At 43.9% G+C, this 27,812-nt stretch overlaps 1 protein-coding gene across 2 annotated transcripts in view; it reads right to left on the bottom strand.

The window, feature by feature from the left end:
* phldb1b (pleckstrin homology-like domain, family B, member 1b) overlaps positions 1–27,812 on the bottom strand; it is a 368,925-nt gene that overhangs the window by 178,817 nt on the left and 162,296 nt on the right. For both annotated transcript variants that reach the window (XM_048562077.2, XM_059639124.1), the window contains exon 5: positions 2,235–2,357. In XM_048562077.2, the coding sequence (XP_048418034.1) occupies positions 2,235–2,357 (123 nt within the window). The remainder of the gene's footprint in view (positions 1–2,234; positions 2,358–27,812) is intronic.

Here is a 27,812-nt window from a genome sequence, read left to right as displayed (position 1 = left end):
GGTAGCAGTATAGACCAGGTTTGTAATAGGCAGAATTCTGGATCAGTCCTCTGTTTAAGGGAAGGGAATTGCAAAGTGCTGCTTCAGGACAACATTGGAGAAATGTGAGGTGAGGGAAAAAAATTTTCAGAGTGGTTTGGGCCTGGAAGTATAGTGGAGGCAGATCCAATTGAAGCATTCAAGTGGGCATTAGAACTGCATTTAAATACAAATTGTGCACAGGCCTGTGGGGAAAAGGCTGGGGAGTTTGGCAAGGAAAAATGCAAAGGGCCAGTGCACACACAATGGGCCAAATGGCCTTCTCCTGCACAGTAACAATTCTGACATTGAGTGAGATGGTAATTTCAGCAAACCATGGAATGGACTGGAATAACTGCATAGAACATAGCCCAGGATTAAGCAGACATGAAGATAATGCACTGTGAGGTGGTGCAGGTTAAAGAAATCAATTTGCAATGAAGGGAGTCAATCAGCTCCTTCAATCATTAAAAGAAAACTAAATGTGAATGCTTAATTAGAAATGGAGGACTTATTGATATTGGTTAAGTTCAATTAGTATGAAGTATTTGTGCTTCTAGATTGTAAGTCCCCAGGAGACATCACAGAGAGTAACTCTCACTGACTGTGAGAGATTCAATAAATGCACAAAAGCATCGAGTGATGATTTAGGAGACATTTAGGGAGATTTCAGGATGAATTTCACAGGAGATTTAATAAATTTGGTGAATGCCCATTCCCCTGATGTCAACATTCATGATCATTAGGAACCAGAATTTGGAGAAACTGGTGATAAAGGAGTAAGGGAATAGGTTATAAGAACTATTCGTTCACCTCGTAGGCAACCACCAACACAGTTTGGATGGAATGAATTGTCTGTTTCTGTCCATCAATGTACATGGGAGGAAGCCCATGCAGACATGAGGAGAAGATGCAAACTCCACACAGACTCTCACCCACAGCTGGAATTGAACCTGGGTCCCTGGTGCTATGAGGCAACAGTGCTAACCATTGTGCCACCTAGTCACCCTCAGAGTCCTGAGTTGGACACTGTAGGTCCAGATATCTCACCAAGAGGAAAGAGTTTAATGTAAGGAATAACAGTGTTGAGCAAAGTGACAAAATGCTCTTGTTTTATTACCTTGAAGCTCCTCCTGTCTTTGGACAACTTTATACAACTGGATAAGCTGTTGAGAATCTTCAGAGGGCAGTCAAAACATAACCACTTCAAATTTACAACAAGGAAACCAGTGATTCTGTCCAGCTGGTTCATGCTGGTGATTATGGCCTACATGAGCTTCCTCCCAACCCCCTTCACCTCAGGCTATCAGCACATCCTCCTTCTTCCTTTTGCTCCATGTGTTTATTCAGTTTCTATTTGTCTGTATCTATGTATAGCCTGGCTATATATAGGTCCAGACTTGGTAAGGACTGCAGCTTTCCTTCCCAAAAGGACATTAATCAGCCGGTAGCGTTTTCACTGTCAATCTAACAGTTTAGTTGGCGTCTTTACTGGTGCCAAGATTTTCTGTCAAGATTATTGTTAAGTTTGTATCTCTCAAACTGCCACTTGAACTCCTGTGTTCTGGATGATTACACGCGCCTGATTACTGCTTTAGACCTACTACACTGAATGACCTGAGTGCAAGCCTTCAACTCACTGGACACATTACATCCCATACAAAATGTACAGACACAGGATCAGGCCATTAGGTCCAACTAATCCATGCTGGTGTCTATGCTACACATGGTTAGAACGGCTACAGAGTGGTTATGTTATAGGATTCCGAATGCACACACCTGGACAAATGATCCGTGGTAGAAATTCACAAATCTTAGTGGTATTTGGGGCATTTTGTTCAAATGACGAACATAAAACGCCTCAATAGAATGGTAACTGTGAAACTATTGGATTGCAATAAAAACCCACCGGGTGCGTGGATGATCTCTATGAATGGAAATCTGCCATCTCTTCCCAGTCAGGCCGGGAGACGACTCCCAAGCCACACACCATGTCTGAAACTGAAACAGCCGAGCAAGTCATATTCAGGTGTCCACCTTGTAAAATAGCAACTAGGAACAGCCGATAAGGGCTAACCTTGCCACTGATGACCAGGTGCCATTTATGAATTTTTGAAAAAAAGCATAGCGTATCTCAACCGGTCGGGTGCACACACTAATCTATCGACCCATTAACCTATCTATAGTGTGTCAGGTTAAGCAGAGGGGCCCCATACCTGGTGAATGGCAGTAGGACACTGGAGCGTTTCGGTTCCCAGACATCATGCTCTTCATTCTGGATGCCTCGGCTGGATGATTAAAACGGAAGAATGTTGACTGGCCAAAGCATAGCATACACCCTGTCAAACAGGAAGAGAGAGATAGCAAAGTCAATGCCAGATAAAAACCAAAATAACTGCAAATGCCATAAATCAGAGACGAAAGTAGAAATTGCTGGAAAAGCTCAGCAGGTCTGGCAGCATCTGCGGAGAGAAATCAGAGTTAACGTTTCGGGTTGAACGACCCTTCGAAGGGTCACTCGGCCCAAAATCTTAACTTTGATTTCTCTCCGCAGATGCTGCCAGACCTCTTCCAGCAATTTCTACTAAAGTCAATGCCAGGGTACTGAAGACAAAGTGCGTTAAATGGAGCCAGACGTCTCAAACTTCCAACAAATGAAGCCCAAGGTACAGTGTTTTTACTTTTACTACAGAACAAACCTATGTTGATTGGTCAATATCAGAGAAATACATTTGTATTTGTTGCAGTATATCGGAGGCTTGGGTTTGTGTTTCATACAGAATGTCGGAGGCAAGGGTCTCTGGTTATTGGAGAAGATCAGAGGAACAAGCATAGAAACATAGAAAGTAGGAACTGAGTAGGCCATTTAACGATCGGGCCTGCTTTGCCATTTATTATGACCATGACTGATTGTCCAACTCAGTACCTTGTTGCTGCTTTCTGCACTGTAATCCATTTAGCCCTAAGAACTATTGTAACTCTTCCACATTCGACATTTTGGCCTCAGCTGCTTTCTGTGGCTGTGAATTCCACATGCTCCCAGTCTCTGGGTGGAGAAATTTCTCCCCATCATCTCAGTCCTAAATGCATTACTCAATATTTTTAGGCTGTGACCCCAGGTTCCAGGCTGCCCTGGTCATTGAGAACATCCTTCCTGCATTTTCCCTGTCTAGACTGGTTAGAATTTTGCAGGACTCCCTCCATAGTCTACGTTTGTTGGAGAATGTTGGATAAAAGGCTCTGTGTTTGTTCGGAAATATCAGAGGCACAAGTCTGTTTATTTTTGACAGTGACAAGCTACAGACTTGTTGTCACATTTTCAAACATAACTGAATAATTCTCATTCAGAATAACTGACGTTTTACAGATCTGACAATGGCTGACTGGTAAATCTGTTGCAGCAAGACACTGGATGATCATTCAAAGTCACTCCCCCCACCCCGAGAAAACCATACAACAGTGACAGGCACAGAAATTCACATGGTTCATCATGTGATGTAACTGACTCTGCTTCAAATTTCGTGCCCTATTTAGAGCTTGAGTGCGTGCTCACAATATTGCCAAGCAAGTACGAAAGCTCAGAACTGTTTTTGATTTATGAAAGGACTGCCAAATGTAATTTAAAGTAAAGAGTAAAAGTGTTCCAATATTTTCCGACAACACTTAACATCTTATACAGATGAATGACATAGTCCATTAAACATTTTGTGGGAGCACTACATTAATTTTCTAAAAAGCTTGAAGTGTGAGTCATAGCTCTATATCATTCTGACGCATGCACTCTCGTTGCTTTATTAGCATTGAGCACTCAGTCCTTCAGACTTGATAACCATGCCGGGTCATCTGTATGTACACGCAGCACGTTAAAACATCTTCACAACTGCAGTTACTCCCTGAGCCAGCACCTTCTCACCTTACACCTGCCCACTATATTTTTCTGAGATAATGGGAACTGCAGATGCTGGAGAATCCGAGATAACAAAGTGTGGAGCTGGATGAACACAGCAGGCCAAGCAGCATCTCAGGAGCACAGAAGCTGATGTTTCGGGCCTAGACCCTTCTTCAGAAAAAGGGTCGGATGAAGGGTCTAGGCCTGAAACGTCAGCTTTTGTGCTCCTAAGATGCTGCTTGGCCTGCTGTGTTCATCCAGCTTCACACTTTGTTATCGCTATATTTTCTATTCATTTTCAAAGTAAGGAGTTGAAGATTATCAAATCAACCATGGCCGCATTGAATGGCAGAGCACATTTGTGGGATAAGTAGCCTTCCCCTCCTGTGTTTTATGATCTTACAGAGTCAGTGCCCTTGAGAAGGTGATGGTGAGCTGTCATCCTAAACTGATGTAGCTCTTGGGTTGCAGGGATATCCACAGTGCTGATAGGGAAGGTGTACAAAGATTTTGACCCAGCTACCCTGAAGGAAGATCATGCGATTACATTCCAAATTTGCCAGAATCATAACATTTCTCTAAAGTGACCCATTGCAAGCCCATCACCACGGTCTTGTCAGGGTGACTGCACCTGGACTATGGATTGCCTTCCAGCAATGCTAATGAGTAAGGAATGGACAATCTCAAGGTAACTGGTGCAAGTTTTGGAGAGTCTATTGCTGGGTTTGTATGGCCAATCTGACATGAGCCGAGACAATGTTAACTCTCAGTGTCTGACAGAAAAGATGAGATGGCAGGAGTATCATCCCCTAGCCTGGTCTGGATCAGTCAGACTGCCTGTGTACTGACCAGTCCCTCTATAATCCAAATATTTCATGCAAGGGTAGAAAGAGGTTAAAAAAGAGTCATGTTGGATATGATCATATTTAAAGTTTCTGGGATGTATTAACTGTTGAAGTAATTCCTTAATATTTACATCACAGAGACAGTCCATCTGGTCAAAACCAGAGTTTACATTTCATGTATTCCTTCTTCGTCCTATTCCATCTCACCCTATCCATGCATCCTTCCATGTTTTTATCCCTCTTGTATTTATTAATATCAATTTAAACAGATCCATGCTATTAAACTCAACTATTGCTTGTGTGAACGAGTTCCGTAAACTCTACAGATGAAGGAGTTTCTCCTGAATTGCTGATTGTGAGGTGAGGTTACACTCTGAGGTCATACCCAACGAATATTTTCCTTCTTATTCAATACCGCTATATAAACAACACAGTCTGAGAGATCCAGCCATTTCACAGCTGTGTGTAGAATCTTGCTGTGCGCTAATAGCTGCCACATTTATCAACGTGAAACCACTCACAACACCTCAAGGTAGCCCTTGTCCATGAAGTAATCTGCACTTTTTAAAGGAGACTAAGCCAATTTTTCTCCCCCTTTTGCTAATAGAAGGCTTGTTCATGAGTACTGGGCTCCTCCATACTGTAGTAATGGTCATCCAGTCAGACAAGGCTCATTCTGTGGCTATTGTGGCCTTGAGCAGAATTGAGGAGATGCAGAGTAATGGAGGGGCAGGGGTTGGGGAGGGGAGGGATAATAGGAAGAGTTGTGAAGATCAAAGTTTGGAATCATCTGTGTTTATGTTAAACACAGGCCTCCTTTGAATTCCTCAAAGATCCAGCTAACCTCAGATTAATGAAGGTTCAGCTCCTGGCATTAACCACATACATGCTTTCAGCTGATGTGAACAATTTAGTTGCTGTTGATAATTCAGCAACAGCATTTTGTTGGCAAATGATTAGGTTAATGCTGGAATCGTTCAGAGAATCTGCACATTTGACCTCATTCTCATCTCCATTTCATCACATTATCCAGACACGTCTCACTGGGACAGACAAAGCAAACTTGCCACAGACAAGAAAAGGATGCATTTATTTGGTGCTTGTTACAACTTCAGGACGTTTCATTTGAAGGGAGTTATGATACCTTGAGGTCATGAAAGGCACTGTAACAATGCAAGCCTCCTCTCTACCTTTTTTTGTTGGAAGTCACTATATGCTAAATGACACTGTCTTTCACTGGCTTCTGAGCTTATTACATTTCCTCCTGATCTTTGGTGCATGAAGTAAATTATTTATAAACAATTATAATACCTTATAAACAGTATGCCTCACTTCAAAGATGTTAATCTGGATCATGGTCTATCAGATATGTTGGAGAACTGGCTCAGGGTGTTTAGAGAGTGTGCTCATGTTCCTTAACAACCACATGCTAAAGAAATGCCACAAATTATTATTACAAATTATACTTACCACTAGTCTCCTAATTCATCACCTTATGCAAACTTCAGCTCATTAGAACCTCTGCTGTTCATATCCTATCCTGCTCATGGGTTATCCCTGGGCTCTCTGACCAACACTAAATTCCGATGCCAAAATTCCTGAAATTTTTCATTCCTGAATTCAAATACCTCCACAGCCTCAACTTCTCTCTGTCTTTCAGACTCTCTATTCCTCTGCTGTCCAATAGGCATTCTTCACTCTCTTCATCCCCCCGTCACTGCCAAGCTTTCAGTTGACCCAATTCCTCATACACCAGGTAAAGTCATGATAATCTTGCCATACTGTAGGGCTGCTCTATCACTACAGAGGGAGAGAGAGGTGACTGGTGGTGGTTTAACTTAAGGAGGGTCTCTATGCCCCAAGCAAGGGGAGAAGTTGAAAAACTGCCCCTTATTGGTGTCCTCAGCCAATGTGGGAATTGAGCCCACGCTGTTGCATACATTCTATCAACATTACTATCCAGCCATCCAACTAACTGGGCTAGCCAGCTCCCATAGTCCCTCATACTATGAAACCTTCAAACCTCTAGCTTTGCCCACTCATCTTCTGTCTCCTCGTCTAAGGCCTGAACATTCGTGGTTATGGTAGAAATGGACTGTCCTGGTAAAGCCTCGTGACTGGGTTCCCAGCAAACCGGCCATTCCCCTGATGTTTCCCCCTCAAAAATAAATTTCTGAAATGTTACCGAAGTAACTTATTGAGCATGACTATTCTAGTTTATCCTTTCACCCATCTTTGACGTAACTCTTTGGGATCAATCACACTTGCATATTCCTGCCATTCTTCATCAGAGATCCCAGGGCAATATTGTCCATGTCAATTTTACATCAGGACACAACTTTTTAAATTCACTCATTAGATATGAATACTGCTGGCTGGGCCATTATTTATTGCTCACTGCTGCTGAAACCCTCATTCGCACATTTGTGATGTCTAGATGTGACTATTCCAATGTACACCCGGCCAATGGTTCAACATGTATCAGGCACAAACCTTCAGCTCATCCAAATCTCTGCTGCCTGTATCCAAACTCACACCAAACCATGTTCTCCAATCACCCCTCTGCTCACTGTTAACTCCCAGCCCGGCAACAAACTTCTCCATGCTCTCATACCCTCCCCTTCTCTGCAATCTCCTCCAATCCCACAATCCTCTCAAATCTCTACACCATGTTTTTGGCTTTGTAGCCAATTTTCAATGCACCTCCCTTGCTGCTGTGCCTTCAACTACTGATGGAATGTCGGAATATTCATCAGAGCTTCAAGGAGTTAGGGACACATGAGAGCTGAAAGCAAGGCAAGTGCCAAACTATTATCATTTATTACCTACAAGCTATTGAAAGATGCAGGGTAGGGCAGCCATTCAGTAGAACTTTCCTTCTTCGGTCTCAGTTCTGATATGACATCATTGTCACAGTGCTCCTCAGCATGTGTGTAAGGAGCTCTGATGAGACCATAGATATAAATAACACTTTGTTCTATAGGTGTCTGGATCTCAGTTCTGAAATTTCCTCCCTGAACGTCACCACCTCAATCTCTTCTATTATGGCACTCCTGTTTTGTCTAAGAATTTGGTCACTTTGTCCTAACACCTTCTTCTGTAGCTTTTTGTCAAATCAAACATGTTTCTTTGAAGCTTCCAAAATTAGCCTTGTGATAATTACTTGACAATCTGTCTTTAGAACATTGAACATGGGACAGCGCAGAACAGACCTTCAGCCCACGATGTTGTGCCAACCAATTATCCTACTCTAAGATCAAACTACCCTGCATTTTACTGTCATCCATGTGCCTATGCAAGAGTTGCTTAAATGTCCCGAATGTATCTGACTCCACTACCACTGCCAGCAGTGCATTCGACACATTCAACACTCTCTGCATGAAGGACCTGCCTCTGGCATCTCCCATATACGTTCCTCCAATCACCTTAAAATTATGCCCCCTCATAATAGTCACTTCTGCCCTGGGAAGAAGTATCCACTCTATCTATGTCTCTCATCATCTTGTCCACTTTAGTGACATTTGTTGAACAAGGACATGAAGCAGAACGCTTCTTTGAAACAGTACAATTGAGTCTTCTCCACCAACCTGACGAGCCAGATCAGGCCTGGCCTATCTTAAAGCTGGTACTCCAGTAGTGCAGCCCTCTCTCAGTACTGTGCTGGGAGCTTTGATCATATTCTCCAGTCTCTGAAGTGAGACTTGAAACTTACACCTCTGACTCAGTAGTGAAAATGCTACCCACAGGGTCAATTTACCAGGATGTTGCCTGGTATGGAGGGAAGGTCTTATGAGGAAAGGCTGAGGGACTGGAGGCTGTTTTCATTAGAGAGAAGAAAGTTAAGAGGTGACTTAATAGAGACATACAAGATGATCAGAGGATTAGATAGGGTGGACAGTGAGAACCTTTTTCCTTGGATGGTGATGGCTAGCATGAGGGGATGTAGCTTTAAATTAAGGGGTGATAGATATACGACAGATGTCAGAGATAGGTTCTTTACTCAGAGAGTGGTAAGGGCGTGGAATGCCCTGCCTGCAACAGTAGTAGACTCGACAGCTTTAAGGGCGTTTAAATGGTCATTGGATAAACATATGGATGACAATGGAACAGTGTAGGTCAGATGGGCTTCAGATTGGTTTCACAGGTCGGCACAACATCGAGGGCCATTGGGCCTGTACTGCGCTGTAATGTCCTTTGTTCTATGTTCTAAAACCTATTGCTATTAGGATCAGCATCAGATTGTAATTTTGAGGTGGAGTGAGTCACCCGGGGGAAACTGGTTGAGAACCAATACTTAAGAAAATAGAAACATAGAAAACAACAGCAGGAGTCGGCCTTTCAGCCTTTTGACACCATTCAATCTGATCATTCAACTCAGACCCCTGTTCCTGCTTTCTCCCACACACTCTGCATGGAGTTTGTACATTCTCCCTGTGTCTGTGTAGGTTTCCTCTGGGTGCTCCGGTTTTCTCCCACAGTCCAAAGATGCGTGGGTTAGGGGAATTGGCCATGCTAAATTGCTCTGTATTGTGCAGGTGGATTAGCCATGGGAAATGCATGTATCAGGGACAGGGTGGAATGTTCTTTGGAGGGTCAGTATGGACTTGATGGGTCCTTTCCCACGCTGATCTACATTTGGCCCTGGTCTAGCAGACCTCTTCCTCCATGGCCTTGCCTCCTATAATCCTACAACTCGGCAAAAGATTCACACTCCTCTGATTCTGGCCTTTTGACAATCTTCCCCAACACACAACGCTGGCCTTAAACTCTGGATTGCTTCCTTAAGCCTCTATGCCTCTGCTGTTGTTTGCTATGTTTCTATTTTCTTGCATATCAGTTCTCAACCAGTCTCCCATTGGTAACACACTCCATCTCCAAATTACGATCTGAACACTGACCTCTTTGGCCAACTTTTGGTGATCGGTGATGATGTTGTAAATGACGGTCTCTTTCTGAGTGAATCAGGACATGCTCTAAATGTAACAGGAAGCTGCTGGTGTACATGGTATATATCTCAGGACTAGGGGCTCTTGTGATGCAATGATAGTGTTTGTACCTCTGGATCAGGAGGCCCAGGTTCAAGTCCCACCTACTCCAGAGGTATGTAATAAGTTTAAATAGGTTGATTTAGAAATATCTATATTGAGGGACTAGTTTCCCCCTACCCCACACATTCAGGGGAGTTGCTTAGGAAAGTGAAGCAGACTAGAGGTTGTATTGATCTGCAAAATAAAAAATTAACAGTTTGTGGAAGGCAGACTGCTTCCTCCTTGAGTGATGACTAGTGATTTGACAATCTGTCGTAATATTCTGTAATATCGCTTGGTGTCCAGTTTCATATGGATGAAGCACCTCAAAAGATGCTATATAAATGCATGTTGGTGTTGATAAACAAATATTCTTTCAGGGAAGACTGACACTCATTGTACCGCTCTCACAATGAACTACTTTTAAATTCTTCAGAAATTCAAAGCTGAATAATAAAGACATAGTTTAAGGTTTGAAAGAATGTTACAAACACAACTTGCGATCATTTACAAGTTTCACATTACTCTCCGATGTAGAGTGGATCTGACTAGCTGCCTCATTGCTACATTGTGTAGCACCTACTTGGATTCAGTGACTTTGCCCAATTGCTTGTGGAAAATGAGATTTATCACCATTGGTTCTCACTGAACTGCGGAAAGCACTGAAACACTCACTATTCAGTGACAGGTTCCATTGTACTGTCCGAGCTACTGCCATTAATCTCGAGCTTTCAACCTGGAGTCCATGGTGAGATCAGTCAGAGATCCCCAAACAGATCATATATCTGCTGTATGTCAACAGATTTCTATATTTACTGCTGGCTGAGTTGGTAACGCATTATTTGTTCTTTGAGTGATAATGGTGATAACTCCTTTCAGCCCCTACAATGTGTCAATATTCACAAGGGATCCCCTGGAATTCCAGTGTAACAAGGAAGAGCACAGCAAAGATGTACTGGAAGTTGGATATCCATGGTATACTTAAGGTCCTGGGTATCACTTGGCCTCACAATATCACCAACAATGAAATATCACACTAGACTGACCAGAGATGGATACAGGACATTGTGACAGAAAGAGGATGGGGACTGTTGGGTGACTAATTTCAGCTCTTGGACATATCTCAGCAACTCAAGCACTGAGCAGGTACAGGACAGAAATCAATAGGTTTCTGGGGACTATAGACATTAAGGGATATAAAGGTAGGGTAGGAAAGTGTCTTTGAGGAGGTGATTAGCCACCATCTAGAATGCCAGGGCCATCTCAATGGGCTGATGGCCTACTCCTGTTCCTATGTTCTACCAAAGCCCTTGGGGTTCGAAAATTCCAAAGATTCACCACTTGCTAAGTGAAGAGATTTCTCCTCGTCAGACCTGCCCCTTATTCTGAGAAGGCCTGGTGACGTACATTTAAGGAGAATCTTTAAGAGCAGCCTCACTGCGCCAGGGACCCAGATTCAATTTCAGCCTCGGGTGACTGTCTGTGTGGAGTTTGCACATTGTCCCCATGGCTGCATGGGTTTCCTCCAGTTTCCTCCCATGGTCCGAAGGTGTGCAGATTAAGTGGATTGGCCGTAGGAAATGCAGGGTTACAGGGACAGAGAAGGGGTCTGGGTGGGATGCTTTGTAAGGGGTTGGTGCAGACTTGATAGGCTGAATGTCTTCTTTCTGCACTGCAGAGTTTGTTCTGTATAACAGTCTATTCTATATAAGATGTGACGTGCGCTTTAGTGAAAGATATTGTGATGGATATTGCCTGGTTATGGAGTCTTACTGCTCATTGTCCAGCAGCATACCAGAGGAATGGAGTCTCTTAAAGGTGTCACTAATTCGATGGGGTCCCAATTGCCTGGGATGGGAGAGAGTGGGCTTGAATTCACTGTGAATCTGTTAACATTTACATGCGGCGAGCCTGCAGGTGGGACCCATCCTTAGTGATGAAGTATTCCAGTTAATGTCTGCTGTGTGAGGAGAGATTGGCTGAGACAAAGCAGCCAATGTTAGTTGAATGGCCCGTACATTGAGTTTATTCACTGTATTAGACCCTAAGGTGCAATATCTGTCAGGGAGTAGTTACACACCATAAAATAAAATCAGCAAGAGAGTCAAAGTGGAGAAAAGTCAATGTTTCTGTGCAGAAATCTCAAGAAAAGGTTCTGAGATGTCTGTGAGTTCAAAAGAGTGCAGAGAATGAGAATAGTTAAATTGACCCTTTCAGACATGTCCCATGGTTCAGGTCAATGCAGAACCCTGTCACCCTCTCCTGCCCAGACACTGAGCCTACTCTATCCTTGGGAATTCAGAAGAACAAGAGAGGGGATCCCATCGAAATAAGATTTCAGGAGGGCTTTATCAGGTAAACACTGGCCTAGCCCTGACTGACTCGAACTCAGGGTCACAGTTAAAGGGGAAGGAGTTTGTCATTTCGGATGAGCAGAGATTTCTTGTCAGGCACCAAGTAATCTCCAGACAGGGCCTGTGCCTGGACTGGTACATTGCAGAGAGCCTGGGTCATGTGGTAACATCTGGATACTTGATTCATTTGCAAGTTGAGCTTCTGAAAGAGGTGTCAGCATAAGGCCATAAGACATAGGAGGAGAGATAGGCCATTCAGCCCAATGAGGCTGCTCCACCATTCAATGAGATCATGGCTAGTCTGATCATCCTCAACTGTATTTTGATGCTTTTCTACATAATCCTTCATTCCCTTACTCATTAAAAATCTGTCTATCTCAGCTTTGAATACATTTAACCCAGCCAGGGCAGCCCTTGGTGGTAAAGAATTCCCCTGAGAGTTCTAAGAGAAAAAAAACCTCAACTCTGTCCTGAGTGATCCCTTACTCTGACCTGATGCCCTCTGGTTCTAGACTCTCCCACAAGGGGAAAACAGCCTCTCCACATCTCCCATGTCAAGTCCCAACAGAATCATTTATGTTTCAATCAGGTGTCCTCCCATTCTCCTGAACTCCAATGAGTACAAGCCATTACTCCAAGCCTGTTTGGACAATAACTGCCAGTCAGTGTAAGCTGTAACAACTCTCTACAGCCTCCAAATGGTTTGACACTCAATCCCCTCCCTCCCCTCCCACCCTAGAAATCAGCTCCGCCTCTTGTAGCACTATGTTTTCCAAGCTTTAGGGTGAGAGGCTTTTCTTAAATCACTGAGAAGCTCTTTCCCTGAATTGCTGAATCTAGCATCACTCATCAGATAAACAGCACCAAACCATGTCTGGACATCTTCCCTGTTAAAACACAGCAGCAGAAAGATCAGGGTCAATGGCAGCAAACAGAAACAAAACCTACAAAGTGCAGGATTCCAGACAAAAATATTATTCCCTGTGATTATCTCTCCCGGGAGTTCCAAATCACAGACAATCTCTTGCGTTTTGATGGTGGCTTTGATCTGCCAGAACATCTGTAGGTGCTTCACAGACTTGTCATTAAATTTTGACACCAATCTACAATCAGCTAAGACTGGTGACCAGAAGTTTGGTCAGAGAGATTGATTTTGAAGAGCATCTTGAGCACAAGGTTGAGCTTGGATTGAATTAAATGAATTGCATTGAATTAGCTTTATTATCACATATACTCAACGAATACAGTGCGAAGTTTATACAACACCACTTACAGCACCATCTTATATACAAAGATATCTCAGTACAGCTTCTTTAATTTCAAGATCTTAGAAAATAGAGAAATAAAACGTCCAACTTTTCAGAAATAAGGGCTTGTTTCCACTGGAGTTTCAAAGATTGACGTGAATCAAGATCCTGGATAGTTTTGACAAGGTGGATGTGAAAAGCATGTTTCCTCTTATGGGTGAATCCAGCACTCGGGGGAAGTGTTTTAATATTAAGGATCGCCCTATCAGAACAGAGATGAGGAGAAATGTTTTCCTTCCAAAGGGTTCTGTGAATTTAGAGCTCATTGCTTCTGAGGGTGGTGGAAAGAGGGGAATTAAATATTTTAAAGAAGAGCTGGGTACATGCTTGTTAGGTAGGGGACTCAAGTGCAGGTCAGAAAATCGAATTCAAAACTCAAACTGATCAGCTGTGATCTCTTTGGTGTTTCAAATTCTATATTCTCATCTACTCCTGATAACCTCAGATTCCACGTCAACAAGAATCTATTCCCTGATACTGGGCTGACCCACAAAACCAATCCACCATGTCAAGACCATTTAGGGTCTTATACCTTCAATCTAGTCACCCCTCAGTCTTCAAACATCGCGTAGAAAGCAGCCCAGCTTTTCTCAAAAGATAACTCACTCCTTCCAGGTGTCAATCAAATGAAAACCAATAGAACTGCGGATGCTGTAAATCAGAAACAAAAGCAAAAGTTGCTGGAATAGCTCAGCAGGTCTGGCAGGATCTGTGAAGAGAAATCAGAGTTAACATTTCGGGTCCCGGTGACCCTTCCTTAGAACTGTTAACTCTGATTTCTCTTCACAGATGCTGCCAGACCCGCTGAGCTTTTCCAGCGACTTCTGATTTCGGCATTAATCTTACAAACCTGCTCTGAACTGTCTGCAACACACTTATACCCTTCCTTAAACAAGGAGACTGAAACCCAACCAGGTCCATTAGACAATAAAGCTGCTGCCTGTACCCTGCCAGCCCTTCCATCAGCACCAAGGTATTGGTTGTGGGATCTTGCTGTGCAAGCCATGGCTGTCAGTCTTTCCTAATTTATGATATCAACCTTGCTTCAAAGTTTCTTGGATATAAAGAGCTTTGGCATGCCCCCATGTTGTGGAAGCACTATGTAAATGCAATGCATTTCCTTTGACATTTAATGGCTCTTCAAAGTGGGATAGCAAACCATTATTCTGCATCAAACCCGAACAAACATGAGGCCATAGGCATTTTACAGGCAGCTCCATCTCCAGGGGCCCTCAGGACATTACCTTGCCAGTGGCTCTCACATGCCAAGTATAAATTATGAGGAAAGCTTAACATGTTATAAATGGAAAACAAAATTTTCATCCCAGTTTTCCACTGGGAAGGGATTAGAAGCCACTCCAAGGGAGTTAGGCTGGCACATTTCCGAGCTTTGCACCAAATCCCAGTTTCCTGTTTGGGTTTTGAACTGATTTTGACGTGAGTTCTAAACACTGTGCTGACCAGATGCTTAATGCTTTGTTTGATATTCAGTAATGGACGAGTCCCAAAGGAAGGAAGCTTTCTGTGGCTAATTGATTCACTTGATCATATCTCGAATTACACCATTTGATGCTTCGCTCTCTCCTCTCTCCATTTGTCTCCCGTAAACATTGGCTTTTTTTGATGGACTGACAGAAGCCCTGCAACTACCTCTCCCAAACAGCCACACTTCATGTGCGATTTCGAGTAACAATTCAAACTATTCGTCTCTGAAGTGCCCATGACTTGTCCTTACCCACAAGGAATGTTTAGACACGTGTGAACAGGTGTGTATGTGTATGTACGTTTTCCAGCAAAGAAACACGTATTAATTGAGCCAAATTCTGGAGAGATGAGTTTTTGAGGGAGGAACAAAAGCAAGGCCTTAATGAGGCTACATCTGGAGTACTGTGCACAGCATTGATCTCTCTATTTAAACAAGGGTATAAATGCATTGGAAGCAGCTCAGAGATAAATAGCTGGAATGGGTGGTTTGTTCCATGAGGAATGGTTGGACAGGTCAGGCTTGGACAGCAAGAGGTGACTTGATTGTAACATATCAGATCCTAAAGGATCCTGGCAGGGTGCATGTGCAGAGGATGTATCCTCATGGAAGAATGTAGATCTAGGGGCCACTATTGAAAAGTATGGGGTCACTTACTTAAATGATGAGAATTTACTTCTCAAGGGAGGGCTAAGAGTCTTTGGAAGTCTCTTCCTCAGAAAGTGATGGAAGCAGAATCCTTAAATATTTTTCAAGGCACAGGGGGTCAAGCAGGGGATGGTGGGGAGTGGAATGTTTTCAGGGGTAGACAGGAATGTGAGTCATCAGCTCAGCCTTGGTCATATTGAACAGCACAGCAGATTCGATGGGCCAAGTGGCCTCCTCCTGCTCTTAGTTTGCCTGTTTCTATTCCCGTCCATCGCTCTATTTCGCCCCCCTCACGGCGCTCCTTAAAATCGCTGTGTTTGACCAATAGCACCAATTCCCACAACAGACAGGGAATCACAGCTCAACTGGTCCCTGCTCCATGGAACTCATTATTAATCACTGGGCTATGGCTTTCATTTAAAATGTATGCACGAAGATCTGGATCTATTCTGGTAACGCATTAGAGATCAGAGATCAAACCTGCCAGTCCATGGATACAGCAATGGATCCTGCCCCCTCCACAGGCAGGGATCACTCACTGGGACTGCCCACATTAACACACTCAATTTAATAGGTGTGCGATTTGTGACCATTTCGTCGCAATCTCACCTCCTTTGAGAAATAGAAGCTGTAATCAGAGGGAATTTGTGCACAGCTACTTCATCTCACCTGACTGAACACCAGCTAGTTAACCCGGCAATGACCAGCATTCCCTTCTGAAGGCATGTGTGTGTTTGTTTAAAGCAAGAAATTACATTGAAAAGGCTTCAACAGCAGGGCTGTGAAATGCCAGATGAGAAAACACATTTGTCATTTCAATCGCTGTCTGGGCCTGAAACAAACCAAAACAGAAAATACCAGAGAAACTCAGCAGGTCTGGCAGCATTTGTGGAGAGAGAAGCTGAGATAACGGTTTGGGTCCAGTCAGCCTTCATGAACGTCTGGTCTCTCCATCAAAGCAATTTCAAACATGTTTTATAATCACCTGGAGCCTTAGCAATGCCAGGATGTTGGGGTGAGGGGTGTGTGTGTGTGTGGGCGGGGGGAGCATGTGTACTTGACTCTTAGAAGCCCTGACAGTATCACTGAGACTGGGAAGCTTGAGTATACTTATATTTTTATTATGGGATTGTCGCTGACTGGGCCCAGCATTCATTGCCTGTCCCTAGTTGCCCTTGAGAAGTTGGACAGTGAGTTGCATTCTTGAACCGCTGGAGTCCCATGTGCTGTAGATAGACCCACAGTGCCTGAGGGATTCCTGGATTTTGATCCAGCGGCAATGAAGGAAAGGCGGTATATTTCCAAGTCAGAATGGTGAGTGTGTTGGATGGGATCTTGCAGGGGATGGTGTTCCTATGTATCTGCTGCCCTTGTCCTTTTAAATGGAAGGGGGCATTGCTTTGGAAGGTGCTGTCTGAGGATCTTTGCTGAATTTCTGCAGTGCATCTTGTAGTTAGTACACACTACACTAATATGCTGCTTGAAATTTGGCAGCGCTCTGAGTAGATAAGAGTAGAACAAAAGTCAGTTTTGATGTTACACTTTGGGAGAGCAATTCTCATTTCTAAGCCCTTCTCTGATCCATTTTGCTCACACTTGGCAGCTCCCCCTAGATTTATTGGAGCTCCACCAGTAAGCCTTAGGATAATAGTAAGACCAGCCTGCTTTCCCTAGTCCTGCCCTGACCAGAAGAAACAAGACCAGTCCAATCTGGCCAATCAACAGCACATTCTCGATCATCAGCAGAGACATGATGGCCTCACCAACAATGTACCTGTCTAAAGTGCACTGCAGGGACTGGCCAAGGCCCCTTTAACAAAAATCAGGGCTATGTAGATTAGAGATGACAAAGTGTGGAGGCTGGATCAACACAGCAGGCCAAGCAGCATCTTAGGAGCACAAAAGCGTACATTTCGGGCCGAGACCCTTCATCAGAAGGGTTATAGGGGGATGTTTCTGGGTGGGATGCACTGAGGGTTGGTGTGGACTAGTTGGGCTGAAGGGACCTGTTTCCATACTGTAGGGATTCTATGATGATGATGATGATGATGATGAAGACTTCCAAATTCACCAAGAAGGTCCAGGGTAGTGGCTATCATGGAAACACCAGCATGTGCAAGATGCTCCATCCTGACTTGGAAATATATCGCCGTTGCTTCACTGTTGCTGGGACAAAATTCTGGAATTCCCTCCCTAACAACACTATGGGATGTTCCTGCATCCTCGCATTGGCTTGAAAAGGCAGCTCAGTACCACATCCTCCAGGGCAATGGGGGTATAGCGCACTGCCTGAAATATCCACATCTGGTGATAGAATTTAACAACTCCTCTGGTCTGGATCTCATGATGAGAAAAGGCGCAGCTTTTGTTGGAAATTAGGAATTGGAGTTTGTCTTCTTTCCTTTAGAGCCCACTGGGTGGTGGGAAAAATTAGAATTAGCTTGAAGCATGACTATCGAAATAAAGAGATCATGACTCACTCTAAGTATTCCTCTGTGCTGCCATGTGGACAGTGGGGCGGTCACCCTGGCTGCATATACCCATTGAGAGTGCAGTTCATACGGAGTTGGCTGACTTTTTCCTACAGAGTTATATCCACCGAAATTCACCGACTGACATGAAACTCAGTGACTTTCAGAATAAATCAGCAAAACTGCGCAACTACCACCAAACAGCTCTTGGTTAGTGCGGAAGAATGGAAAAATCTGAGCGATAGACCGAGGCTCAATTTGAAGATTCCTTTAAACAAGGGCATCACATGAACAATCCCATCATTAGAACAATCAGAACTGAGGGAACCCCAAATGCCATTGATGGAGAGAATCAAACCAAAGCTCCTGGATTAGAGATAAAACCCCATCATCGAGACCTTTTCGACATCTCACTCAGAGTAAAGTCTGACAATTTCAGTCATGGATACTGGGGTCAGTTATCTCTGAAGGCCCTGCTTTGTAATGCAGAGTATCACCAACACTATCGGTTCGATTCTCAATACTGACTAAGGCTGACATAATGGTCTCACCTGAGGCAGGGTAAGCCATAAGTTAAATTGCCATCTGATCTCTCTCTATCTCTGTCGGCAACAAGAGTGGGACCATGGCAACTTGGCCTTACACCCGCATCTTTATTTTAATTTAAACTTACACTTTTAAACACTTGAAGGTTAAAGAAATTCAATAACTTGAACTTTTACTTGCAGGGTGAATTTGCTAAAGCTGGCATATTCAGCGATAGCAGGAACTGCCGATGCTGGAGAATCTGAGATAACGCGGTGTGGAGCTGGATGAACACAGCAGGCCAAGCAGCATCAGAGGAGCAGGAAAGCTGATGTTTCGGACTCAACTTTCCTGCTCCTCTGATGCTGCTTGGCCTGCTGTGTTCATCCAGCTTCACACTGTGTTATCCATGACATATTCAGCACCAGCTTTTAACATCTGGTTCTTTTGTTCAATGGTTTGGTTTCAGTTTGATTCAACCATCTTGGTTCGTTGAGCATCAGAGGCTGTTTTTCTGTTTGATCTGTGATTGGGTCACCTCACCACTGCCATTCACACAGAGTACACTGCTCAAAGCCTCAGAGAAACTCTCATCAGTATCAGACTGTACAATGATACAGAAACAGCTCCTTTGCATAACATCAGGAATTTTAGCTCATATTATTAATCAAGATCTGTCATGTTAGGAATGGACAGACAGAGGGAGAGAAAGAGAGAGAGAGAGACAGACAGACAGAAAAAAGGAGGAAGGACAAAGGGGGTAAAAAGTAGTGCAAGTGACAGAGAGAAAGATGCGAGAGACACAAACAAAAATGGAATAAATATCAGAGTAAGGTTCTGAGGGAGATTGGACGAGGGAGAGAGAAAGAGCTGCAGACAGTAAAAGTGAGAAAATACAGGGAAAAAAGAAACATTGGCACACACACACACACACAAACATCTATACACAGTGGCACAGACACACACACACACACACACACACACACACACACAAACATCTATACACAGAGGCACAGACACACACACACACACTCACTCACACACACAAACACACACACACAGCGACACAGACACACACACACACACACACACACACTCACACACAGAGGCACAGAGACACACACACAGAGGCACAGAGACACACACACACACAGACACACAGAGGTGCACACACAGACACAAACAGAGACACACACAGAGATATATAGAGACATGCATGGTCAGACACACACAAACATAGAGACACTCACCCAATTAAACACACACACAAAAACATAGCGTCACACACAAACATAGATACTCACACAGAAACCCAGACATACAGATACAGATGCCTGCATACAAAGAGTTAAAACCAGTTCAACAGTCTCGCACCACGAGTATACTGACATACACATACAAACACCACAAATACAGATAGACACAGAAAAACACAAGACAGAGTGAGGCTTGATCAGAAACAAAGAGAGCAGTGAGAGCTCACATTAAATAAGATGGAGACAGACACACAGACATATGTAGGGACAGCAGAGGCCACACAAAGAAAGACAGTGAGACACACACAAAGAGAAAGAGAAGAACACAAAGAAACAAAGAGGGGCGGACACAGGGCTTGTAAATCTATCAGAACGCTCACCTTTCTGCTGTTTCCAATGGTATTGCTGACAGCATAAGCCACCGGTCTCAAATTAAACCCTACGTTAACCTCAGTCCCAAAAGAGGTCAGAGCCGTGCTCCTGAATTCGAATCCATCCCAGTATTTCTCCGGAATCTTGTCTCGTCCCACCCGCTCACTTTTCAGGATTGACTAATAAGCCCTGAGAGAGACGCCAACTCGCCAACTTGCCAACTTGTTTCAGACAGGAGTAATTTCAGTGACACAGCTTTTGTGACAGGATGAGATTGTGTGTGAGCTGGTTAAAGGGGAGGGGGGAGGTGGCTGGCAGTGGTGAGGGGGTTGGGAAGCGAGGGGGAGGGGAGGGAAACGGAATGGTAGCTGTGCTGTTGGAAGGCTGGCTTTCCCAGTTCACAGAGCAGAGCAGCTAGCATTCCTCTCCGTTGGTATGAGCTAGGCAAAGATCCAGTTTCATTGCCACTGACCTCACTGACAATCTCCTCCCACACAAAAAACACTCCAGTTATCTCCCTCCTTCCCCTCCTTCCCCCTCGCCCTACCTCGACACTATTTAAAAATAATTTGCTTCTCTTTAGGCAGGAGAAAAAGGGGGATACAGGCAGAGAGACACTGACAGACATACAGTGATGTAGATAGAGAGAGAGAAACACTGACAGAGGGAGACACAGCCATAGGGAGAGAGACATTGACAGACACAGAGCCATAGATAGTGAGACAAGCAGATAAACACAGGAACGACACAGAGAGACCCATGGACAGAGAATTATGAGCCAAACAGGCTAAAAATCCCATATGGTAACAGAGACACACACACACACACACACACACACACACACAGGTGAGCATTCACACACAAACAGAGAATGAAGACAGATATTCAAAGAATTCGAGAGAAACTCTCACGCACAACGATAGTAAAGGACAGACTAGCACACACAGAGAGACAGATATACAGAGGCATGTACAGAGGCAGATACATAAAAGACTGAAGCAGATACAGACACAGATACACAGAGGCTGAGAAGGACTCACACAGGTACAGAGACATAAACACATGGACAAGAGAGAGCCACACAGACTCATCAATGCAGAGAGTCATAAATGGGAATGTACAAAAAGGAACAGGGCTCAGACAGAGAGACAGACACAGAGAAAATGTACAATGCGGGAACTCCTTTTGATACTTTCCCAAAATTGGAAGAATGTTGCTAACTGCTTGTAGAATTAATAATACAACAAAAGGGTGTTTCCAGGGTAACCTGTCCTCTGACTAGACATACACAGTTATGCCATTTTTGTGGTGAGCCATGCAACTGGAAAGTAATAATTTGTTGAGAAGCAACCTGATTACTCATTCGTGAGGGAAGCTTCCTCTGAGACATCACCAGATAGTGTGAACCCAGAGAATGTGACAGTCACTGAAGCAGCTACTTTCTGAAACAATAAATGTAGAGACAATAAAGTGAATATTTCCCCTTCACTGGGGATGGAGAATTTGGTTTTCTCTCTTGTTTTCCTGCACTGACCTCATGCCAATGGTCATCCTTCCAATGATAGAGCAAGCAATGAGTCAGATTCACAAGTGAAGTTCTGAGGAAGGGTCACTGGTCCCAACATGTTAACTATTTCTCTCTCTGCGCACGCTGAGTTTCTCCTGCAATTTCTGCTTTTGGTTCACAGCTCATCACCTTCCGGACTACACGCTAACAGTTACTCAGCCAATAGCAAATGGAGAACCAAGAGCAGGCCATTCAGCCCGTCCAGTTTGTACCATCGGTCAATTTGATCATTTCTTACCTCGATCCTAACACCATTTACCCAGCTTAGCTCTGCAACCTGAACACCTTTTCTCAACAAATTCCCATCAATTTTCACATTTTTGTTTTGGAGAGGGGAATAGGTCTCAGATTTCAACATGATCCGACGTTATCTCTGACCTCTAAGGATTAAGAACTTTTTTTTGCCTTTTTGCACTGGACCATCCCATCAGGGGTGAAATGGTTTACTGAGGAATCAGTTTCACCAACAGCTGCAGTCCCACAGGCAGCCTATCAGTGGCAGCACTGAGTTGCCGGGTCTGCAGGAATCTGGGGCTGGGCCCAGTAAACTGGAGAATCTTACCCCTTTCCCACTTTCTCTCGTGGCCCCCTGCTGTAACATTCACGTGTCCAAACCAGACGACCACAAGTTCAATCCAAGAAAAGTGAGCCCCGAATGCAGGCTGAAAACTCCTAGGTCACACCGAGGGAGTACTGCATTGCCTGAGGTGCCATATTTACACAAGGTAGAGAACTGAGGTCCCATCCATTACAAAGAGGCATACACCCAATAAACACTGCACTGTCCAGCGAACATGGAAGTCCTCTTGGCATTATGTTGAAGAAAAAGCAAGGCAGGTACACTATGTGTCCCGAACTTCAGCTGATAAAACTAAAATAGTCTCCAACAAAGCTCAGCACAAGCTGGAAGAACAGCATTTGAATTTCCATGTCGGAATCCTGCAGCCCCTGGGCTTAACATTGAATTCAACAATTTTAGGGATTGAGCATTTTTCCCCATGTCTTTCCCCAATCCCCACACATCAGGCCTTGCAATCACATGGGCTGCTCCCATACACAATCCAATGTCAGTCACTAATAGTCCCCATTAGCTGCCTGATCCTTCCCAGACTGATCTTTACCCAGAGCTTAGTTTGTCCAACTGTGTTTCTCTCTCTTTGGGCTCTATCTCCACTTATCATTTACCCCTTACTCTCTCCCCCAACCCTATGTTCTGCATAAAACCATCCTTTTCCCAGCTACCATTAGTCCTCAGGGTCACCAAACGTTAACTTTGAATTCTCTTCACTGATGCTGCCAAACCTGCGAGATTTTACAGCAATTTCTGTTTTTGTTTCAGATTTCCAGCACCCGCAGTTCTTTCAGGGATTTTTTTTCTCTAAAACAGTCTGCCTGGTCATTTGAGATAACAAGATGTAGAGCTGATGAACACAGCAGCCAGGCAGCATCAGAGGAGCAGAAAGCTGATGTTTCAGGCCTAGACCCTTCTTCAGAAAGTAGTCTTTTGTCTCATTGCTGTTTGTGGGATCTTCCTGTGCATAGATTAGTCATCCTGCTTCCTACATTGCAACAATGACCAAAATTGGCTGTAACGATTTATGGAAAGTCCTAGAGTTTGTGGAGGCAGCTATATAAATGTAAATTCGTTTCGTTCCTGCTCTACTGCAAGGGTTTGTCATTATTCAGAGATCCTCATGGCAAATGATCTGGTCTCAGTGCAGGATGGGAGAAGAAAGAAAAAATAGTACTCAAAACAAGCTCCTTTAAATAGTAAATCTCTGATTAATTATTTATACTAATGCCCCTGAGCATTACTAAAGAACTGGCAGTTTAGTTCTTACTTATAGCCCATTTAAAAATGGTGACTCTATCCCTTCATAGAACCCCAACAGTGCAGGATCAGGCCATTCTGCCCATCAAGTTCGCACTGACCTCTGAAGAGCCAATCCACCCAACCTGCGCATCTTTGGAGTCCACTCAGACACAAGGAGTCTGAACTCCAGCTGCCTCCCAGAAATGAGGCACCAATGCTGACCACTGTGCCACCCTCCTGGGCAGGTTTTGGAGTCTGACAGTGAGGTGTGAGGTTATGAGGAAGTGGCTTGTGTCTCTCACTCACTATTCACTCATCACAAGGTTCTGAGAGAGCTCACCTACTGGCTGCTGTGATGATGAACTTCTGTTGAGTTTTGAGGGCATGTTTGAGGGAGCGTGTGGCCTAATGGATTGGTGGGGGGAATGGATTGACTTCAAAATTAATGCTTGACCCCCATAGGAACACAGGGACTGGATCTGTGCTCATTGGAATTTAGAGGAATGAGCGGTAACCTTACTGAAGCATAACATTTTCCAGGGACTTGGCAGGGCTTATGCAAAGAGTCTACAAACAGAGAAGTCAATCTCAGAGTGAGGGGGTCACACATTGAAGGCAGGGATAAGGAGGAATTTTTTCTCTCTGAGGGGAATGAATCCATTATTACATTACCACAGAAGGCTGAAGAGGCTGGATCACTCAGTATATTCAATGCTGAGATAGGGAGATATTTATTCAGTAAGGGAATCAACGAGAATGGGGAAAAGGCAGGAAAGTGGAACTGAGGATCATCTGATCAGCCATGATCTCATAGAGTCAAAGAGCATGGAAACAGACCCTTCAGTCCAATTCGTCCATGCTGACCAAATTTCCCAAGCTAAACTAGTCCCATTTGTCTGTGGTTGGCTCACATCCCTTCTCTATTTATGTACACCTGTACAAATGTCCTTTCAACATTGTAACTTATGCACACCTACCGCTTCCTCTGGCAGTTCATTCTGCATACGAACCACGCTCTATGTAAAAATGTTGCTCCTCCGGTCAGAGCAGATCCGATGGGCTGAATAGCTTACTCCTACTCCCATGCCTTAAAGTCTTACAGATTAGGCCATTGATTACAATCATGGCTAACCATCTAGCTCAATGCCATTTAACCACATTATCACAAAATCTTTTGTGCCATTCACATGAGAAACATCAAACTCTCTTTGTCTCTCTCCTCCATAGATGGTGGAGGTCCATTTGAGATGGAAATCAGTGCAGTCATTGAATGTACAGTACAGAAGGCCATTCAATCAATTATTTCACTACCAGGTGTGTAAGAGAACTGTCCAGCTAATCCCATTACTCACACCTAGCCTGTGGTCAGTAAGATTGTTTCTAATATTTGCCCCCTTCCTCTTTAAAAGTTTTTATGGATTGCGCTGATTTGTTGGGCAAAAGGATCAAGGAGGAAAATCCAATAAATGCATTTGGGGGACAGAATAGCTTCCTGATTTGTAAATCTTCCCACCCTGTTTTAAAAGGTAAGGATTGCAAAAATCAATATTTGGGCATTTCTTGTATTGAATGGGAGTAGGATCAAAGGAGGAATGCAATTTGCAATAACTGAGCACCTTACCCCAGGGTATCTTAAAGTTCTCTACTGCCCGCCACTGAAGTGTAGTCACTGTGCACAGAAAGCTCCCAAAAACAGTTATCACGGGAAATCCCAGACAACCTGTTTTCAATGGTGGTTGAGGGATACATATTGTCTGTGATACCGCAGAGAATGTCCTCACTCTTCTTCAAATTAGTGACACGGAGAGCACACTCTCCCTGAACGGCAGGCTGGGCACTGGTGAAAAATGGCACCTCTGACAGTGCAGCATTCCCTCAGTACTGCACTGGAGTGTCAGCCTGGCTGTCTGTGCTCAAGTCCTGGAATGGGACAACTTGAAAATAGAGACAAAGTGATCCACATTGAGCAAGAGAATTGTGGGTAGTGCACATTGACATTTCTGGTGGGCCTTGGCCAAGGTGGACGCTGGATCCACTGCACCAGGCTCGATGAGTGATCTACCCCTTGGTTTCAAACCACCCAAAGACCAAATGGATTGTGAAATAGCCTGCAATTATTTAGCACCTTTCCCCCAAAGTGATACACTGGAGGATTTATCAAACCAAATTTGACCCCAAGTCACAATAGTAAATTTTCAAAGTGAATCAAAGAGGTCAGTTTGAAGGAGTGTCTGGATCAAGGAAGGACAGCTGGAGAGGTTTAGGAATCTCACAGCTTCAGCTGAGAACGAGAATGAGGAGAAATGTCTTTGTCCAGAGAGTGGGGAGCCTACAGAATTCTCTGCCAGAGGAAATGATTGAGGCCAAAACATTGAGTGTTTTCAGGAAAGAACTAGATATACTTCCCAGGGTTATAGGGGTCAAAGGGTATGGAGAAAGCAGAAACTGGGAACTGAGTTGAATGATCAGCCATGATCCTATTGAATGGTGGAGCAGGCTCAAAGGGCCGAATGACCTACTCCTGGACCTATTTTTTTTATGTTTCTATGAAGGCCAATGATGGAACGATTAAAATTGGGGAGTTAATCTTAGAACTTTCAAGTAATCAGACAGGCATATACAAAGCAAGGGAACAATAATTCAGTCAGAGGTATGTGTTCAGCAAGGTTTGAGCACAACAGGTAAATATGCGATGAAAGCATGTGTTGAAGCCAATTGAATGCTAACATGATCAGAGTGATTTGGAAAGCGGTGTGCACCTGGTTACTGCTAACATCAGGCAGGGCCCCGAGACTTCTGTTGCTCTGGAATTCCGCACAGACCATTGAGGTTTAGGACAGTTTCTAATGCAAAGCTTCATCTGCTTGAAAAGACACATCATTTTGTAAATAACAGGCTTTGAACGAGCCTCTTTAATTTAAAACTGACAGGTTACATCCCTTTCTGGTTGTCTCTAGGTTTTTGTCTGCACCAGTCATGACTATTATCCCTAAACCACTCCCATCTTCAGCACTGCCTCTTCCCCAACAGTCTCTGCCGAACATCTCTCACAGCTTTCTGTTACCTCCTCACCCATTGATAAACAGTCACAAAAGCAGACCATTCGGCCCAACTTGTCCATGCTAGTGTTTATAATGCTCACAAGCCAACCTTTTATTCCTTTTTCTCTCGTGAGTTTCCACTCAAGTCTATCTCTACCGTATATCTCAACCACTCTGTGGGATCAGCTTTCACATTCTTAGCACTCAGTGAGGGTTATACGTGATTCCCTAATAGATTTCTTGGTGACTCTCCCATTCTTACGCTTCCTAGTTTTGCTCTCTCCATTAGTGGATGTAGCTTCCCTGCATCTAATCCATCATAATTTAAAATTTTCCACCAAAAACCCCACTTCCCGCTTTTGCTGCAAGGACATTCCCCAAAAAATTTCTGGCCTTTCAGGAGAGACGGGGAGAAGGTTTCGATGGGATGAGGCCATGGAAAATCGATTCTTGTCTTGTTGTGACTCCTGCCCACAAGGCTCCAGAGTTTTTGGAAGTGACAAAGTTTGGCTTTAACTGCTGACTGGGTGCAGCAGATACAAGCCCTCGGACTACAGCTGTCCAGAGTATTTTTACATTCTGTTAAAATGTCTGCCTCCATTTCATTATAAGTTTAGATGAAACAGAAGATAAAGAGGGATCCGCACTCCACCAAAAATAGAAACTGCTCCAGCAACCTCAAATTATCAAGGGCTCAACCCACAACTGTTCTGCCCATTATATTTTAATAACACATTTTATTTATGGCTCCAAATGTCACTCATACGTGATCTATCTGCTGCCACAAGCTTCCATAAGGCAGCCTTCATTGGAATCTCCCTTGTCCATGCCACATCCTGTGACATGGTAAAAACCCATCTTCTCAGCTTCCTTCTTCACTTGTCTCCTGAAGGGGAAAACACTGCTCACAGCGCAGCCCCATGGAATACCAATCACACAGTGTATGATCAATTTTACAGACATGCTCCACATGTAACACCCCCAACCATCATCAGCATTCCACTCCTTTCTCCCTTGTGTTTATCCACTTCAAATATGTCTGTGTCTCACTTTCGATCTAGAAGTGAGTTCCACATTCTCACCACTCTCACAATTCCTTTTGAATTCCTGATTGGATTTTCTGGTGTTTGTCTTGTATTGACAGCCTCCAGTTTTTCTCTTTCCCGCAAGTGGGAATACTCTCTCTGAATCCACTG

The sequence above is a fragment of the Stegostoma tigrinum genome, chromosome 32 (genome assembly GCF_030684315.1).
Source record: "Stegostoma tigrinum isolate sSteTig4 chromosome 32, sSteTig4.hap1, whole genome shotgun sequence".
NCBI classification, from domain to species: Eukaryota; Metazoa; Chordata; class Chondrichthyes; order Orectolobiformes; family Stegostomatidae; genus Stegostoma; species Stegostoma tigrinum.
Note: the sequence above shows the minus strand (reverse complement) of the source record. Positions and strands in the feature narration are given on the sequence as shown.